Source organism: Athalia rosae, chromosome 1 (genome assembly GCF_917208135.1).
Source record: "Athalia rosae chromosome 1, iyAthRosa1.1, whole genome shotgun sequence".
Classification (NCBI taxonomy): domain Eukaryota; kingdom Metazoa; phylum Arthropoda; class Insecta; order Hymenoptera; family Athaliidae; genus Athalia; species Athalia rosae.
The window spans coordinates 2,747,855-2,768,294 of record NC_064026.1 but is presented as its reverse complement, the minus strand read 5'-3'; the positions used below and the strand labels follow the sequence as shown (position 1 = coordinate 2,768,294).

The 20,440-nt window shown below is 40.3% G+C and overlaps 1 protein-coding gene across 8 annotated transcripts in view; it reads right to left on the bottom strand.

The window, feature by feature from the left end:
* The window catches only part of LOC105682990 (segmentation protein cap'n'collar), a 90,237-nt gene that overhangs the window by 48,280 nt on the left and 21,517 nt on the right, over nt 1–20,440 (bottom strand). For all 8 annotated transcript variants that reach the window (XM_012395262.4, XM_012395258.4, XM_020850681.3 and 5 more), the window contains exon 2: nt 2,485–2,667. In XM_012395262.4, the coding sequence (XP_012250685.2) occupies nt 2,485–2,667 (183 nt within the window). The remainder of the gene's footprint in view (nt 1–2,484; nt 2,668–20,440) is intronic.

Below are 20,440 nucleotides of genomic sequence, written 5' to 3'. Positions count from 1 at the left end.
CGCAGATTTTACTCCGCGACAGGGGGAGTATTTTTACAGGTTGTTGATGATCCGAGTTACGCGAGCTGACGGAATCGTTCTTCCCTCCATTTATTTTGCATCAGACTCAACGGGTCCTTCTCTCCTGTTTTCCTGATTTGAAATCGCTCTTATCGACGAAGCGGGAGAGAAAAAAAAAAACAAAAAAAACGACGGAGTGAAATAAGATATTCCAGAAATCCGCTTGCGACGTGACGTACCTATACATATATCAAAATCGTTTGCGTGCGCGGATCATTTCTCCCGATGCACAGCTATACATATATATATATATATATATACAGTATAACACTCAGCCAGTCTGCGTTTCGCTACGAGTGGCGCCTGCTCGAATTTCAGGGGATCACGAAGCGGCGTATAGGGAAAGATGATGGACGAGAAGAAAGATGGACCAGTTTCGGGTTCCCTCCAATGGGAAGGGAGGTGTATAGCCGAGGTATTAATGGTTCCAGAAATTGAAAACGGGAGTGGGCGTCGGGATCGCGGGGCTCTTTCCTCCTTTTGTCTATCCCGCTTATATACACGGTGCAGCGTATCCTTCGACAAAATGGCGCTCGTTTACAATTCTCTGGTACCAAGCAATGCTCGATATTCGACTTTTCATCCGGATGCCGGTTTCGTTATTATTCGTAACGTTATCGTTTCCGATACGCCGATGATACGGCAGAAGTATCGTCGATCGGGATCTGCGGGACCATTTTTTTATTTTTTTATTTTTCCATACCGCTCAACGGCAGCGTTTTTCCTCGTTTCTTCGTACCGCGTCTAAACACGGCACGCATACGAGCTCAGGACATCGCGTCTCGTCTTTGTTAAATATCTTTAGTTTTCTTTCTGATCGCGGTTAGCGATATTCCAAGTCCGTAAAGGCGGTCGCTCTTCGACGTCGGCGTCGGCGTCGGCGTCGGCGTCGGCGTCGGCGACTGGCACTGGCACAAAGGTTCGAGAACTTTGGTGAACAATGCGTTACACGCGAACGTATAGCGTATAGAGGGAGATCGGGGACTGTACGCGGGTAACGTATCCAGCAACGGAGGAGCAAACGAGAGGATATATCGAATGGAAAAAGAGAAAATTATAAGAGGTGGAGGCTGCGTGATGGGCGACCCGCCCAGCCAGCCGGCGCAACGTCATCCTCGGGGTCCGCACCCCCCCGAGGCCATGCCAGAACAAGGCAACGATACGCGCGGCTATACATATATACCAGCCGAACCGAACTCAACGTCCCGCGTCTTATTCCTTCTTCTTATTCAGGCGTTTCGTGACTTCGCCCCCTCTGCATCGCGTATACACCGCAAATGATACAAGCTGATGTACGTTTAGCCTATATACCCGATAAAGAGAGTATGTATATAAAAACGTACAGTTGACAATTTTGAAGACGAGTTTAAAAAAAAAAAAGGAAAAAAAAAATAATCTCGATTCATACGATCCTTACGGAGATTCGAATCTGGATAACTCGTTTCGGTATACATACACTATATAACAATGATTCGAGGACTGAATTATTTGAAATGATATTACAGCCGTTCTTAAAAATATATAAGATCGTAGGTACCACGTTCCGTTTATCGGTCCGCTCTGATTGTTCTCAGAGATACGAATTACCGATTACAAAACTTGAGACAGGTATACAGAAAAGGTATTAAGACGACTGGTGTACATATATATGTGTGCGTGGAGTGATTAATATACACCGCACATATAATACAACGAACGGTTACAATCGACGGACTGAAATCGATGGTAATTAATTGCCTGCGACTTATTTTGTGATCGAGAAGTAGAAAAAAAAAAAAAAAGTGGGAAAAAAAGAATCTGTACGTATAAAATCGCTACTCGATGTCGTGTATGATGTACAGTGATTAATGAACTAACGCGGGGTTACACGCGGAATAAAAATCTTTATAATATCGGTTCGTGTGTAGTTTATTGGATATCGCGGACGATCGTCGAATGAAATTATCTACAAAAGTCGCGATGAAGTAACGCGCGGAAAACCGATAAACGAGATATATAAAAATATTCTTTCCTCGACTATATTTTATAGAAAGTTATCATCTACATCTGTACTGCGGGAATTACCGTGCTTAAGAACGGAATAAATCGAGCGGAATAGCCGCTGTTAATCAACTCGTTATAATTGCAGTTCGCGATCGTAAATTATTTATCCGCGTTTTATGGGCCAGCGAACAACGATCGATTCACAGTTGTAGCTATGTACATATACTGTTCACCTATGTACACAAAACCTGCAGCATTTAATCCATTGTTCAAATATAATGAATAATATTATCATCGATTCCGTTGGAAAATATTTTTGTCGATCGATTCGCCAAATCGGTTAAAGTAAATTGCACATATATTATACGTATAATAGGGAAATAGTTGTTGTTCGGAGGAAAAAAGGATGAAAAAAAATAAATAAATAATAGAATGACTCACATGTATTTCCGTAGAATTCGGTGCTTCGAGTGCCTTCAGTTTGTCGAATTTTTCATTGGGTTCCTCGGGATCTGGGTCGTTGGGGGATGAAACCCCCTTGTCGCTGACGGAGGCGGTGGGGTCATCCAGAGTGAATCCAAGATCTACGTCTTGCTTCCATAGGACTTCAATCAGATCCATGTCCTTAAAATGAAAAAAAAATTCATCGTTGTTGTTAAATATATACAGGTGTATGTATGTATAGGATATCGCTGAGATAAGAGCAATTCATCCTCGATCAAGTTTTTCTTCGATATCCTGCGCACGTAACGAAAGGACATTCTTTTTAACGGGTTATTGCGGGAAAATATCAATCTTTATTTTGTACTTTCTAATCCCACGATCTGATAATAGAGATCTATAGCAACGACATAACGCCGTTGCAGATTTGTCGTACTCCGATTGGTTGCCGGGTTTATTGTCACCGCGCGCTGATCATTAAAAATCGAATAAAATGAAACAAATAAAAAAATAACATTCGAGAGCTGAATTCAGAGACTAGAGTATATATATGTATATATATATTCAGCCATGAAATTGGCATTTCTAATTATCATTCCGACATTAAAACCGGGAATAAAGCGCTCTTCAATTAATCAAACCGTATCGCGACTTTCGTAATTTCACATAATTAATATACCAATTTTTATCAACGGCGACCTAGGGGCTGGCCGCCATTTTGCGCGGGGGTTGCGTGCCCGTCGTATAATAGGTGTACGGGGTACGTTACAGTTGTTTCCAGGTAGGTACATAGGTTAACGAGAAAGCGCCTGCGCGAATTAATCACTTTTTAGAAGTAACAAACTTCGAGTAGGTGATACACATTGTCGTCAGGTGTGCGATCGGTCACGCATGCACAGTGGGATCTATACGTTGCGTATATCCTTGTCTTACTTACATTCGATTAACTTTATACGCCTTCACGGTTCGGTTGAAGGGGAGACATTTTCGACCGAGTAATGTTATAACTCCTGGAGCACCGGAGGCGGCGAACGATTAAAAATAAAATTTTCATTCGAAGTGTGCCTTCTGTGGTAGAGAATCGATGATCATGAATTTTGAAGTGATATAGGAAAGAAGGGGAAAAAATTGGAAAAACCATATCGGTATACTTTTTGGTACAAAGCAGAACCCGATCTTAAATAAATTAGAAGAAAAAAAAGAAACGTCGTCCGATCTCACAAAAATCTACAATCATCGTTAGAGCTGCTGCATCAGTCGTTTGATTGGCGGTTGAAACCACCCGAGCGTGTAATTATCTGAAATAGTTATTATCGTCCGTATAGATCGCAAATTAATCAACTTTCTGGAAAATAAGACTTCCGTTGACGCGGTGACGATAATCCGCTATTTTAAATTTCCTTCGACGGAGCACGTCTACAATCGAATCCATAATTCGAATAAGGTCACAGATCAAATTAGGGGATGAATCACATTTGGTTTAAATTCGAGGATCGGACGCTCTGGTCACATGACACGATTTGTCTGAACTCTGAACTTTTTCCCTGCGCTCCCGAGGGTTGTGGATGACAGGAGTAGGAATTAATGTGAAAAAGTCATCGCCATATTCGAGCACCGCGTGTACAACGCTATGCGGTACCGGTATACATGTGACCACATGTAGCTGTTGCAAGTAATTCAACGATAATTAGTCAATTTGTCGAATTCGTTATAGCATTCTGAGCTCGTTACCCAATCTCTCGGAATTTTCATCGCCAATTTAGTATCGTTTTCGAAAGTGCTGCAGCAATTAGATCATCGCGTCATCGTATAACAGCGTCGTCGATCTCGTTGCTATCCACGACAATAAAAATGAAAATAAAGAGAAAATAACGTCGCTATAAAACGCGATCACACGTCTCTTGATAGCTGATGTATACAATATCTCGAATAAATATAGCGCCCTGTTCCTTCAAGCTGCACGCGTTAATTCCATTCCATTATTCTATACTCCGCAATGGTCGTCGTGAATCTTTCACAGAGATGGGAAGTGTGCATCGGACGCTACCTTCGTACCGAAGAGAAAAGGCGCTCTCGAAATTGGAGGATACAGGACGAGCCCGGGGTCGCCGCAAGGAAACCGACAGGTCAGGGATGGGCGCGGCGCGAGTTTGTCCCGCTGTGAAATTCAACATGGCCGTTCGTACGCGCGCCACCCACGCCTCTGCGTCCGTCTAGGTTCCACATATTGTATAGATATATCGGTCCTCGTTTTTTTCCCTCCTTTTAAACGCTAGAGTATTTTTTTCAACGCTCCGAGCTTCGCTTTCCAACTTGTAAGAAAAATTCAAAGATACATGCGTGATGCGGATCACAGGAAGTTGGGGATGGATTTTAATCAATCGAGGGAAGTAAACCGAGGTGTGAGAAAAGAAGTCCTAATTTGCGTAAAATGTACAAGCTATACGTAATTTATAAATCAATAGATCAGCAACTACATATACAGTGCAGAGACTTGATGATATTTCGGTTGCTGTCCACATACATATTCACAAAAACTTGACGATCAGGTTTGGACAAAATGAATCGGTTTTTGACGATCGACCCCGCGCTCGCTCTGGTTTACCGATATACAATAAAAGATCGTTTCGGCATCACGTACACTCGCCGATCTTATAAATTACACACTGCTGTCCCAAATTATTCCCGCATGGTATATCGGCTTGGTAATTTCTTGGCTCGTCTCATATCCCGTGACTAAATCTGAATATTCACGGTTTCGCTTCCAACGTTCGACTCGAGTTAGCGGTTGTAACAGACGGCGAACTAAATTCCAGGACATTTCGCTTCAGTTCTGGGAAAACCCTGGGAGGCGAACGTGCGTTGAGAGAAACAAAAATTCCTAAACTTTTTCACCGACACCGACAGAGCGTAATTGCAGAGGCTATAGAGCCGTGCAGCGCGTATGCAACGACACCGTACCGGTCCGGGACGTTCTTACGGTAGAAAAAAAACAATCAAAGTGAAGAAATAGAAATATAAGTGAGCGCAATCGATTCGATATCATTCGGAAGATGGTAGAAAAAAATTCGTCGCTTTAATGCATCAGATCAAACATCCTGCAGCTCGCGATCGAAAAGAGATTCGATCATCGATTTCACCGGTTCGATATATCGTAATTAGCGAACGTTTATTGCTTGTAGCTTAATAGCTGGAGAAAAAAAAAAAAAAAAAAAAAGTCGGAGTTGCATGATATTGTCGGGGAGATATCGTGACGCAAAGAGCACCACTTTGCAGAAGAAGAATTGAGAAGCGTAACAAATTGTATTTATTCAAATTTCACCGGCGTATCGTCATCGTCGTCGTTACCCACGTATATGTATATACTGTAAGGTAAAGAGCATTAACGGCAGTATTGTCCGGCCGGAGGTATATGCACATAGCAATATCAATAATAACAACAATGGCGATATTTATTCGTGCTGCACCTGCGGTGAAAGCGAGCGCGCCGCGTTAATATCGTCGCGGTGTTTTTTACAGAAAATTTATATATATAAAAAGAAAAGTCAATCTTCTCGGTGTCGCGCGGGTCTCATTGTCATCCGAACGGGTTACACGCCACGGTATGGTCAGTGTGGTCATCGGACGAGAAACTTTGAAATTTAAATTCGATACTAACTGGGTCGACAAATCGATTCACGGGCTAACGATCGCGCGACGTCGCACGCAGACAATCGTTGTATATCCCATGGAAGTCAATTACTCTGTATACAATGTACATGTACATGTGTATGTAGTTAAAATTTGGGATGTTTAATTAAATGGGTGTTACACGGGTGTATGAAGAATTTTTTATCCTATACACGATGTGAATTACACGGGATATTCGGAGATTCCGAGAAATTCAACTTCAGCTTTTGATCCCGAAGCTGAATGCACATTGCACAGGGATACTAAGATACTGTGGCCTTTGATTTTTTCGATCATGAGATCAAAATACATGAGAATGGCCACAGATCAAGATTTTCCGAAGGGCTAAATCGGCCAATTTTTTTTTTTTTTTTTACTCTTCAATTGGAATATTATGAATTGTAAAAAGAAAGAAATAATTGCGAAAAAACAACGGAGCTGATTTTTCTTTTTAATTATCTAGAAAATTCTCATCGTACCGTAGACTTCTGTACATTCATAAAAAAAAAAAAAAATTTCACGCTGAAATTTAAGGGTTGATTTCGACGAGAAGTTGGTTTCAGAAATTAGTTGTACAAAAGTGTCCATGACCCGTAACAGTAAAAGACGCTGCGTGTACCCGAATATCGCGTTGTCCCTAATCCTTACAAATTGGTCGGTAATCTCGTTAGTGTTGTGCAGTGGAAAGGTAAAAGAAAACAACAACAAAAAAAAAAAAAAAAAAATGGCGAAGAAAGCAGCCGCCTCATATTATGCGATTCTCTTTTCTACGGGGGCGCTGATAATTGCTCGTAGAAAAAGTACGAGGTACCCGAAGACGTTGGCATCGCTGGGGTGTCGACCCTCGCCGTTCTTTTTTCTTCCCTCATATACGTCAGGGACGGCGAATGTGAGGAAACCCTTCCTCGGCCTCTGCGCCTTTGGCTTCTTTTGGCATTGCTTTTTCCGGCGCACCTCCTACGAATCCTCGAGATTCGGAACTCCGACTTTTCTGCGATGCGGTGCGTGTATTCGAGAAAGACGAAGAGCGCGGAGGTTTGCCTGTTCGCTGTAATGGATCGACTACCGTTAGGGTTCCGCACCGACATTATCCCTGATTTCCACGCCAACCTTTTTCACGTGTAAACACACACATTGCCCCCCCCGTACACCACCGGTATATTATAGGAACCGGGAGAATTATCCACTTTATATATATTCCCTATAAATGCACCTTGGAAAAGTTTTTTTTTTCTCCGTCTCGGATTTATATAATAGACATGTACAAGGAATGACGAGAATGATCAGGTGCAAATATTCCGGCAGGTGATATACCGGAGGGACGTAAAAATTAAGAAAATTTCTCGGATACTCCGAATATTTCCGTGCTCGCAACCTTTTTTGAATATATATAACGCGACTTACACACGGGATTATATATCGAACGGATCGTTCGAATTCCTCCTCCGGAATAACTACATAATCCTTACGGGGATCCCCTGGGATACAGCAAGTAAGTCTCCACCGAGCGGTCAGCAGCTAAAGGAATTTGTCCTGGATGTGTACAGATATATATATATATATATATATACGCGGCTGTATGCGAGGACGAAGAGCAAAAAAGAATAACGAACGAAGAAGACGAAGGCAACGGATACCGAGAGGCGGAGGTAATAAGGCGCTTATCGCAGTATCGGAACAGCGGGGGTTCCCGTCTGACTTTGGACTCCCAGCACCCGACAAACCCGAGAAAACCCGATCATCTAACTATACCTTCGAAAGATTTTACTGCACGCGTTAGTTTCCGTCGTCTCGATACGCATCTATGTATATGTATACCCGTACAGTTCGTACAGTCTCGTCGAACCTCTTGGAAAATAAAAAAAGAGCACGAATCAGAGATTTCATGTGACACCTAATTGTTGAAAAAGAATAAGATCTAGCTTAAATTTTTATCTTCATATATATGTATATCGGTAATCCGGTGAGCCGAAATTTCTTGATTTCTACGAGGTAACAGCGGGCGCACGGTTCGGAAGGAGTATTCGTAAGGGGCAGTCGGTCCCTAAGTTTCACCCTTGTTCGCGGTTATATACATAGAAGTCCGGGAATCCCCCCGAGGATACACGCTTTCTTTCCCCCTCGCCGTATACCGAACTATACGTATATATGTATGTATGTATATATATGTACGCAACATCCCGCGGGATCATTAATCAAATCCCCCTTTTCCCCTCGTTCTTTAACGGCGCCCTCGCCTCTGCGGCGTTCTCCAGGCGCGCGGTAGAATAGCGTCCGCCATTATGGAGCGACGGTTGCGTGCGCGACGCACTAATTAAAACCGGGAAATAAATGCTTTATATTTTCAAGCCCTCTCCGCCACTCGAGGCGGCGATGAAAAGGAGGAGAAGGAGAAGTAGCGGGAAGACGAAGAGCCCTCCGAAAGCCAAACGGTTCGCACGAACCGTAAAAATGGAGAGAACGAAATCATACGAAATTGTTCCGAAAACGCATCCGCCGATCGAATCGCTGCCGTCGATCTAATAACGATCGTTCGAAAATTTCGGACCAGTCGCGATACGCGCGTTTGATTTTTTTTGTGTTCGAAATTTAAAATTATTAAAATCTGCCGAAAGCGGTTTCCGCGGTCTGGGATTCATTGTAATAGACGAAGAAGTACAAACAATCGCGTGGGAAGGGATCGTGATGTACGGTATACATTTTACGACAACCCGTTAGACCGAAGTGGTTTTCAACTCGAGGTTTGGTAAATTTGAGGTGCGACAGAACGGAGACCGCAGGCGACCTGCGTGTACAACGACGCGATCCTTTTGGAATAAAATCTGTACCTGCTCGTCACGGAGTTCAGCTAGTTCCATAAATTACTTAGCGTTCAAGATATTCACGTATTTAAGAAGATAGTTGGACATTTTGCGGTGAGACGGACTGCAGTGAGTGACCGCTAATGGGCCCCAAGGGTGCCGTAGAGCGAACGCCCACGTCCCATTCTTCTGTTCTTGGGATTTTCTCCTTTCGCTCGATCTTCGATCCTTCGCCTTTCTTCAAAGCGACTATGTTACTATATGTATACGAAGAGCCGCAAGCAGATCGACTTTTCATTCGCGGTTTCGTTGTCTTCGACACCTTCCAGATTATACCGAGTCATCGACGTTCGATGCGCGATGCCCATTAAAATTCGGACTTGGTAAATTTAGTTTTCTTTCGCTTCGACATTTTTCTATATGTATATCTGCATGGCGAGGTGAGTTCGACGCCTGCAGTTCGGCGTCGCCTCTAACGTATCTATATCCGTACACATATATTCAGATACGAACGTCGCCCCCCCGTTGTAAGGCTCGTAAAACAAATTAAAAATTAAAAATTAAAAAATGGCGTAATTAACTGTAATATTATCAAAAATAAATGAATAAATAAACGTGAGCGACGTGTATATAGAATCTCAGTGCCTATTTAGCTATTATATTTGAATATATATAATTATTAGGCTATACGGTATATAATACGGTGAATTAAAAAATTATATACCCACATGGCTTTATATGTGGTGCTGCGCGATATAATTCAATGGTTTAATTGTATACAATATTAGACGATCTCGAGTCCGGCCATTGTGTGAAGTTAGGTATATGTGATGCGTACACATATGTACGTATAGACGTAAATGTATACCACATGTGTAGATATATCGGTAACGGCTGGGACTCGCGCCTCGAATTTCGTCGGAGATTGAGTAGCGATCGTAAAAGTTACAGGGAAGATCCAATCACCGGAGGACCATTCTTTAAGCGATAAGAAAGACTGTATGTATACAGCTTACACATAGGTAGACGGAGGCGTACATACGGAGGCCTGAGGTATATCGGTCAAATATATATATATACTGTACTTCCTACACGTTACACCGCGATAAGGTGTCCTGTCCTGCTAAGGGACCGTCGTGCGCGGTAGCTGCGGATGGTTTAGAATTACGAGGTAGGTACGTAACGTACCTTCTGCATGTTCCGATATGTACACGTGGGAGCGACGACGCGGTAGAAATGAAAAAAAAAAAAAGAACGAATAGAATAAAAAGGGAATGGAGAATTAGAGAGAGAGAGAGGAAAGAAGATGGGAAGAAAAGAGTGAGAAAGGGCGAAATGGAGAAGCGCGAGGGTTGCTGAGAAAAGATCATTAATCAACCTGCAGCTTCGTTCGGTCCAATCGCGACTCGCCTTCTAACCTATCGTTCCGCTATCGGGTTTCCCCCTTTTTTTATAACCATCCCCACCCGCCCGCTTCCCCTCGGCGCCCCGCGGGATTCCGTTCCACGGTCTGTCTTATCTCGAGATCGAAATATAATGTAATATCCGCAATACCTGCGCGAGAGATCGCGATATACCCCGCGTATAGGTATAGGTACTTCATATATACTTTGTACGGTAGACGATGTAATCGGTTTTTGTTTTCTTACAATTTTTTTGTCCGGAATTTCCGTAAACACTATCGTGATGATAATGGAGACGAAGATTTTCGGTTATTTTTTTCGAAACAATTTCGATGTAACGTGAAATCGCTGGCGCGATACGCGATAATAGGTAACATGGGCAATAATAGGTAAATACGCCCTCGATTCGATCTGTACCTACGAAGATTGGGTCCTTGGATAATAAGTTACAAGATACATAACGCGTTTATTACACGTACAACCATACACACATAGGTATATTTATGCTGCAGCATGAATTTCGTATCTTCGACAACGATCGCCGTCGAAGGCGTTCCTGCACCGGTCGGTGGTCTTAGATCGCATTATTGTTCATTTTCACATTATAACATTCATTATACACGCCATCGGATAACCCGTGCATTATAATCCTTAATCCGTTTTACACACAATTCCGCGATTACAATATACGCGCGAAACGTGCTCTCAGCGTGTACACGACACGAAGTGCTTTATATAAAGTCGAACACAAGATGTGCAATAAAATCACGTACGTTCGTACGTTATATACCATGTAGACTTCAGGTATATAGCAATATGTTATGTGAACGGGTGTACGCATGTAAAATCCGTGTGGTTAATTAACCGGTAATCTTAATCGGTTCTAATTATGGTCCTCGTCATTATTATACCGACAATGGTTATACGTGCATCGTGCATGTATACAGCAGCGAAAACTTCTCTATATATAAATACATATAAATTGACTGCGTCACGCATCGGCCGTATATATATATGTATATACATTATATACGTCCCACGTGTATTGTATGATAATACATCAGAACTCGGTGTAACGAACAATCATCGGGCAACGTAAAAATTAAAATGTATATATATATATAAAATGAGGTATGTGCAGCATATTATGCACATGAGATATCGTCGCAACGGAGGATAATTAGTGCGGGATCGAAGAATAAAATTCAGAAGAGAGGAGAGAATGGAAGAAAATGGTAAAGAGGGAGGAATAGAAAGAGGGAGAGAGCGAGAGAGAGAGAGAGAGAGGATTACGAGCGCGTTTAGTCTCGCGGTCGGAGAACAGCTCAAAGCTTATTGGAGCCGGTTTCTCATTGGCCAACAGCTACAACAGCATGGCGGTTTGTATTCGGCGCCGCGACGGTCCGGCGTCCCGACGCTTATATACATATATATATATACACCTTATACTTCGGTGAAATATATATATCAACCGCATCTGGTATTCGCGGGTGTATATACTACCGGAAATTGAATTTCGATACGTGTATTATGTACAACCGCGATTTGTTTTTTTTTTTTTTTTTTTGTCTTCTTTCCCCCATGTATTACATGGCTTATATAATTTCATCGCACGTACCGTATACAACAGCGAATTTTTTTGTTAAAATTTCCGGAGTTGTAAGAATTCCATTTTTTAGACAATGTCAGTCGTATGAAACGTAGATGTGCGATCGTCGCGTGATTTTTACGAACTTTTCGAAACCTATACACACAAATTTATTTATAGATGAATCTACTGCTCCTCCTGCACCGGAGGAACGAAAAAGGCGTTGATATTGTTGAGAAGAGAAGACCGGTTTTTCTCCCTCCATACAAACTCGAGTCCGACTAATTACGAGATTCCAGCCAATCGCTCTAAAGGCTTCGTCGAAAATAATTCTTCTCCAAGTTCTCGTTCGGACGGCTGTTTACAGCTGCGGTGCAGTCGCCATTATTTTCATACACATATTATAACATACACGAAATACACTCAACACTTATTCGTTTCGATATAAAATAAATTATAACTTATAAAAAAACACTAAAATTTCGCTACCGATCCTTCGCAGTCGCGTTGCACGCATACGTGATATAGTGTGCTTATATCTTATAAAAAATATTATATCTCCTGCGACACTGCACCTGCGGCACCGCGCGATCTCTTGGGAGTCGCTGCAGCATAGCATCGATCACGCACCGATAAATCTTTACGCTGTCAAAATATTTCGTCGACGTTATGTTTGCACAAATTTTACGGTCGCTCGGTCACGAGTCTCCGTTGATCGAGCATGCGGTTCGTCCTATGGACATTCTTAAGCGGAAAATAAAAAAAAATGAAAATCGAGAGAAATTTAATCGAAAAAAACTATGCATCCGGAAGGATATATAGAAGCACCTGCAACGATTGAAGTAATTTTTTTTCTTCCTTTTCCCCCCAACTTATTCCGATACTCTACGTATACCACAGTCGCACCCGATGTACGGGATGTATATACGTATGTATGTATACCTATACGTAAAATTATGATCGTTGAACGCAGTTCTACACGGCAGTAGTGCAGCGAGGAGCGTAACATGGCATAACATGGGCGCAGGTGATCTGGTCGATCCTTTTCCTGCGTCGAGGGTGACAAATGAAGACGCGGCATCCTTTTGAAGCCTTCTTACAAACTGCCTATTCTCTGGCAGGCGTGTGTCTCCCAATGATAGATATACCTACGCGCGAAGGAGGACGAGGAGGAGGAGGAGGAGGAGGGGGAGGTAAAATATGCTTCACATGCGGGATTCGAAAATCTGGTGTACGCGCGCGGTGTCGTCGTTTCTAAAATATCAAATCCCCGCAGGACACGATGTGGATGGATTCTTTTTTTTTTTTTTTAAACAATTGTACGTGCGAGAAAAAATGGGAGAGAAAACGAATTATTTTCCCCATTTTACCGACCTGCAGTTCCCTGAGAATCGGTATAAATTCGAAAGACGGTGAGATGAAGAAGAGAAATAAAAAAAAAAGCGAAACTATTAAAAAAACCTCAGATCCCATACGAAGGATTCCATCCGCTGCACCTTCCGCCCTTTCTCACTGCTTTCTTCGAAGTTTCACAGTCCTAGAGTCTGACGGGGAGAGTATCGGCTATACACGTACCATTTCCCTGGTTCGAATATCCTGCGCTAACCATTAGTCACTCGGTGTAGCATCTTTCAAAACTTATATATATTTTCGGAGGACAAGGAAATCTCCATTCTATCCGAAAGGACGACCGTCGGGGGTGGTCGAGGTGTTTATGATAATCCTACAAGATTCTTTTTCTCTACTCGGTCTCCGAAGGTGGTCGAAAACTTTGTTATCCTGCGACAGGATCGTTGCGGGGTAAGGTTTTTTTTCTTTTTTTTTTTCATCGCGTAACGTCGACGTAATTTTAGAAAAAAAAAACTGAATACGTGTACATGTCTGATTTCGAGGTATACCTTGACTGTCCTGCGTTTTCTGATAAGCGCGCTGCAGCCTCGGTTCGTCGCGGGGTTCGGATTCGGATGAATGACGGACGGACGAAGAAGTCCCCGTTGCCTCAAACATGACACTTTGATGGGGGTACGACGCGAGACCACCTTATTTTCAAAACTAACAACTTACGCCGATCATGTATCATATTTATAGGCTTAACTTACTTATCAATCTCGTCCCACCCGCGCTGCACATCGCGCTACAATTTTATCATTTATACGTACATGTGTACACCGCAATAATATATATATATATATATATGTGTGTGTGTGTGTATGTACAAAATATTGTCGATATGTCATCTCTGATGGAGCTTATCGGATGGGCGAGTTCGTTCGAAAGAATTTTTATACCGGAAGGACAATTCATCGAAAGGCGAAGCGGGGATTTGCGTTTATCAAATAGCTCCCGAATTAGATATCGAGACAAATTCGAAATCACTTTCACTCGAGTCTAATTTCAACGAGATCGGTCGACGGGGGCTGAGATCTGGATCTCTCGTCACGCATTTTCACGAATTTGCTCGTTTTGTGTGATCGAATTCTTTAACGAAGTTATCTTTTTTTTTTCAAATAAGAAATACCGAGTTCGCCGAGGGCTTCCTGTTTTTTCGTATCGAAGATTTTTTTTTTTTTTCCAGGCAGTCTACCGAATATTTCGGGGGGATAGAGTATACCATACGTGCGGCTTACACAATTTGACAAACTTCGTAGGGCCTTGAGATAAATTATTTACATGAAGTAGTTACATATGTGTTCCGATATCGTAAACGATATATGTATATACTTGCACATGTACCGTGTAACATAAGTATATATATTTTACCTTGTAATGCACGTGGCACATAACGTAACGTAACTACTATATCTTTATTATACTTCATTAGCAGACTATTACTCGGTAACGTAGAGATTAAGTGGTTTTTTTTTTTTTTTTTTTTTTTCTTCTACACGGAAACGGATAAACGAAAAAATAAATATATAGATTAGATAGATTTGGCCCTCAAAAGAAAAAGATAAAAATGGGTCAAGTGGCTCGATTGAGAATTTCGAACATCGTATCATCAATGGCCTAATTTTCTCATCTCTGGGGATACCGTCGGGAATTGATTCGTCTTTTTTTTTCAAAACGCGCTTTTTGTTCTCTACTTTTGATAGAACGAGAATGACAGGTATTCGATTATGGATTTTCTCTGGAAATAAGTTCGCACTTTTATCGAGAAATAATTTAACCAACTGTTGTACCAGTTGTAGCTGAAGGGTTTGTTTGTGCGTTGTTCAAGGATAAATAAATCTCTACCTTACCACCCGCAGCTCACCTCACGACGATCAGTAAGAGGGCGATCTCCGATTATGATCCCGATTGGTCGGGAGACTTTGGAACGGTGGGGAAATTATCATGGAATACTTCCCAACGATTAAAAAATTCACAACATAGAAGAAAAAAAAAAAAAAATAGGTTTACGACGTAATAAAAATAGAAAAAATTAGATTTCAACCGCCCCAGGATCTCGCGGGATGAGGAGCTGGAAAGGCAGGTATAAATTTACGTCACCTCTTCGCAAAATACCGAAAACCGGTTGGTCGCAAACAGTTTTTATGATTCCTTACTTAGGTAGTTGGTTGGTTTATTTCATTTTTCATTTTTTACTCTTCTGTCACGCGAATGGGGACGCGAATTGTACAATACGTACCGATAAAATCGACGCATCCTACGGTATTAGAGGCCGCCACGCTTCTTGCGATTTTTTTCCCAGTTCCGATTGGATTTTTTTTCGAACCCGAGTGAAAAAGAAATATCGATATTCAATCGACGTTAATATTGACCAATGTTTGAGCGTATCGAACAACGATCGCATGCTCTACTGGGACAGGAAATCATAAATTTTCATGCCGCGGAAGTTGAAATGTAAACCACTCGGAATTTTGCGTGTATATATACGAATAGGAACACCGATTCCGCGCGCACCGTTTATTTTAACAATCGGAATTTTTTTGTATTGAGAAAATCGAGGCCTCGCGAATCGAAAATATGAGAATAATTCCATTTTCTTGTTCCCTCTCTTCGAATTATTCGAATGTGAATTTCGTACCGCAGACAACGTTGCGCGTTTGTTCTTCATTAATTTTTTCCCTAATTATCTCGTAACAAAATTGAAATGATATAACTCCGTCTCGGATGATTTATGATTTAACCACTTACGGAAATATACCCATCACACGGTCAAACAATAAATCATAACCTGCAGTAACGGAGACTATTATACAAATATAGGAAACAAAGTATACTAATTTCACACTCATACCTTCCAACTTTACGTATACGTACGTATACAATTACAACACTAATTACACGCATCATCAATCAGGATACAAATATGCGACGTTCCGACGGGTTTGGGCAAAAAAATCGTACAAAAAGAAAAGTAATAATAATAAAAAAATAAAAAAGAAGAATTCTAATTTTCATATCGAATCGGTCGATCAGTATCATCGTCATCCAGGTCTTCTCATTACGAGTAAACGCGTTTGTCGCACGGCACGTGTGCATTAATTTTTAACTAACGAAGGAAAATTTTCTACAACCATAATTTTCGTGGAGACAAATATTTCGTCTGCTCCGAAAAATAAGCTCATATCGATGGATTCTCGATGGTGCGGTTATGTAACCACGTATGACCTATGTAGGCGATAATTGTGAGAAACCATCGGTACACATTGCTAACATGTGGATACGATATTAGCATATATAGGAACGTCGTTTCAATCGCATGGTGAAAAAAGTCTGAAATTCTTTTTTTTTTCTCAATTTTTTTTTCGTACTCTGTATCCTTCTTTCTCCTCCGTTTTTGACATCGCACGTGTATCAGTAGAAACAAAAAAACGATTTCAACATATTGCGCAATTTTCCTATTATCGATTTAACAGCCATGTCTGTTTATTCAGGGAACGTATGTATAATATGTTCGAGAAGGAGACATCAAAATAGACCGTAATTATGCGCTCATGATATTTAAAGCACATACGTTTCTATCACGATCCGATGTACCCGTATACACGTATATGTATAAAATAATACATAACAGATACCGTAATTGGTTTTTATGTACGATTATTTCAAAACTTAGAATCGTAGCGTTTCGTACATATGTATATAGTATTTGGATCTACGTTAATACACATGTGTATATACCGAGTCCCAAAATGTGTAGGTACATTTCGTTTCATAAGTTTTATCTCTTTACATAATTCTACGTCCATAAGAAGAAAAAAAAAAAAAATATTCGCACACCGTATTTCATTTCTGTAAAGATATATTATTATTTACATGCACGTACGTAAAAATATACGTGTACATAGTTGATCGTGTATATATATATATAGTATAATTCGACGGAGCGACGACCTATCGAGATAGCGTATGGAAATTAAACAATCTTCAGATTGTGAGGGTCAAAAATGAATAAGATTATATTCAAGTACAAATGATAATTGTAAATGTGAAAGACAAAAAAAACAAGAAAACTTCTAAGTGTTTCTTCTTCTCTCTCTCTCTCCCTCTCTCAAGGTTTTCATTTCGTTCGTGAAACACTCCTAAACTCGTAACTTATATTACAGTATGTTTGATAAATAATCAGCCGAATGAGAGACTTGGGTTTGTGAATATATATGTGTAAGCGGGTAATTAGGTACACAGCGGTACGCGGAGTAAATTACGTGAAATTAACTGAAGGAACAAAAAAAAAAAGCCACCGGTTGAAAAAGTTTACGAATGAAAACTCGCTAATAGGTCTGATAATACATGATTTGTTTTGTGTTCATTTGATATCATAACCATGCGATGGTGATGATGATGATGATGATTATAATGATGATAACTCTTTTTCATTGCGCTCGATCGTCGTTCGTCTCCACTTTGCAAATATTACACATCTCGCAATCAGTCTTGAGAAAATAAAGATCGAAATCAAATGAATTCCATATCACGATTGCATTTCGTACGAATTTGCGGGCCGCTGTAAAAAATGAGGTAGTTTTATGGGTGACAAAAAAAAAATTGCCCGGCAATTAGCAACCGACTTAAGTACAATAAATGAATTTTCTCCTCTTCGGCAAATTTCATTATTCGTAACGATCATCAAATCTAGAATGCATGTAATGATATTCGGATCCGCTGCGACGTATCATGCACAAATACATACGAGTACGTAATATATAACATATAAGTCATGTATCTCAGAATCCCAGGAAAATGTGGTGTTAATTATCACCACGAAACAGGAAAAACAAAACTTACACATACGTAGCTATGTAGTCTTATATACATCAAATTAAGTTACGTCATCAGGGTCGTATTGTGCTATACATAGGTATATAGGATATTCAATATTTACCCACTAACTGTGAACCAAAATTTTGGGCACATTTTTATTATATTTAGTCACCAGTGTCTGGCGTCGGCGACTGGGGGTGGGGGTGGAAGACGCGAAATGATCAAATAAATGAAAACTCCGTTGATTATTCGCATAGAATATACATATCTGTACGAGGACTGTAATACACAAGCGTTCAATTTAGTGGATTTCAAAAATTCATAGGTATCTATAGGCAGAGATGAGAAAAAAGAAAATATCAAGACCTTTTTAACATACCCGCAACGCTTCGATAATTTGTCAGTCTTTCACCGGTAAATTCAACGGGGTTTGCGGGAAAGATGAGGGTAATTACTGTATTGTTTTGAAAAAAAAATGAAGGAAATTAATTCAGAGAACAAAAAATTAATGAAAGATCACAGAATTATTAATATATTGAAGATGATAGAAAATAGAAAAAAAGAGTACACCCGTCGCGCGAAGAAGAAAACATACGAAAAAAAATAATAAAAAATTTTACATCACTAAATAAGAGTAATTTCGTCGAAAAACCGTGCGATAATTTTTCGAAATCATACCCCTCGAGGCGTTATTATAATTGAAAAAAAAAAAAAAAAAAATCAAGCGCAAGAAATAACCTCATGTTTATCTCTTTCGTCTATCTCGCATGATATACCTATAGAGTGTGAGGCTGTACCGATCATAATTGTAGACGTTTTTTCTAATAGAAGAAAAAAAAATGTCTTTTTTCTCAGCAAAGTGGGAGTAGAATTGTAGATAAAAAAAAGGACTCGTACGTTTGCGTGGCTATTGTATAATGATTCCTGAGGCAGCGAAAGTTCATACGTAGTGTGACTGAATCTTTTCTTCCAAATCTAGATAAAATATCGAACTTTGTATCATGCATGCATAGATACATTTTTCGTATTTCGAAGTTTCCGAAATCTCTAATACATATAAATTTATTTTCTTTTTTTTCTTTCTCATACGATATATTACGTTGGATCAAGATGCGTATCCGTTTAAGTCGCACGTCATAAAGTCTAAAATTCACAGACGGATATAAAAAAAAAAAAGAAATAAAATAAAGAAGTACACAGATAAATCCATATCTAAGAAGTTGAGACGAGTGATAAGTATTATTGAGACTGCGTAGAAAATTGAAATATTAAATGAAACATTCAACTCGTACAGCGTACGAGTTGAGATAAAATATAGATCGTTGGAAAATCCGTATTATGTTTTCGGAATAAGTTGGCTGTATACGCGATGTGCGGTGAATTGACAACGCTACAGTTTAATTTCATAAAGTAATTGAATGCAGAAATGATGCAATTCAATAATATTCACATCGGGAAAAATTTCTCAGAAATCTTCTGGTCTCAGGTTCTTCTTGTTATAACTGTGACGCGATTTCACATAAAATGCTGCAGCGCGCGCGTTCGCGAAGAAGAAAAATTTTCCTATATGTATATCACTTGGACGTGATACACGTAATGTAAAGATTTAAAAAAAAAAAAAAAAAAGAAAAATGAAAGACACGTTACGTGTGGAAAATTGACGGAAATACGTGAGGAACGAAGTAAAATTTTTCTTCGCAAAATACACTATACATAGGTCCGTTATATACCCAAAATGTACGGTATGTATCATATATTTAGACCATTATTGGGAAATTCCAAATCTTATCTCGCGTGTTCGCGATTATAAAATAATAACAAATATCTACGATATGACCATGATCTAGACGAATGGCAGATCGAATCTTTTGGCACAACTCGCGAATCGCCCTTCAATTTTCGAGTTGAAACTCGTTATAAGAAACATATAATTTGCAAATTAACTTCACGGCGAGGTGACTCGATTTTTTATCAATTACCACCCCGATTATGTGAAAATAATTCACCGATATACCTACGGCGGGTAAGTAAGTTGTACGACAATTTTCGTCAGTCCGTATAGAAAACAAGTGAAATGGGGAGAAAAAATTCCATAAAACTCCCCAAATGCGTTCGAATAGGTAGGTAATATGAGACGTTATCACTTGTGACTAATTTCTCTCATCTTCTTGCAATTGCGCGATATGCGTACGGGTCTAACGCACATTGCAGCAATACCGGAAATTCAATTCTTATCTGTAATAATGCTCTGACGGATTAACATTCGTTCGTTTCACAGATCGATTGAC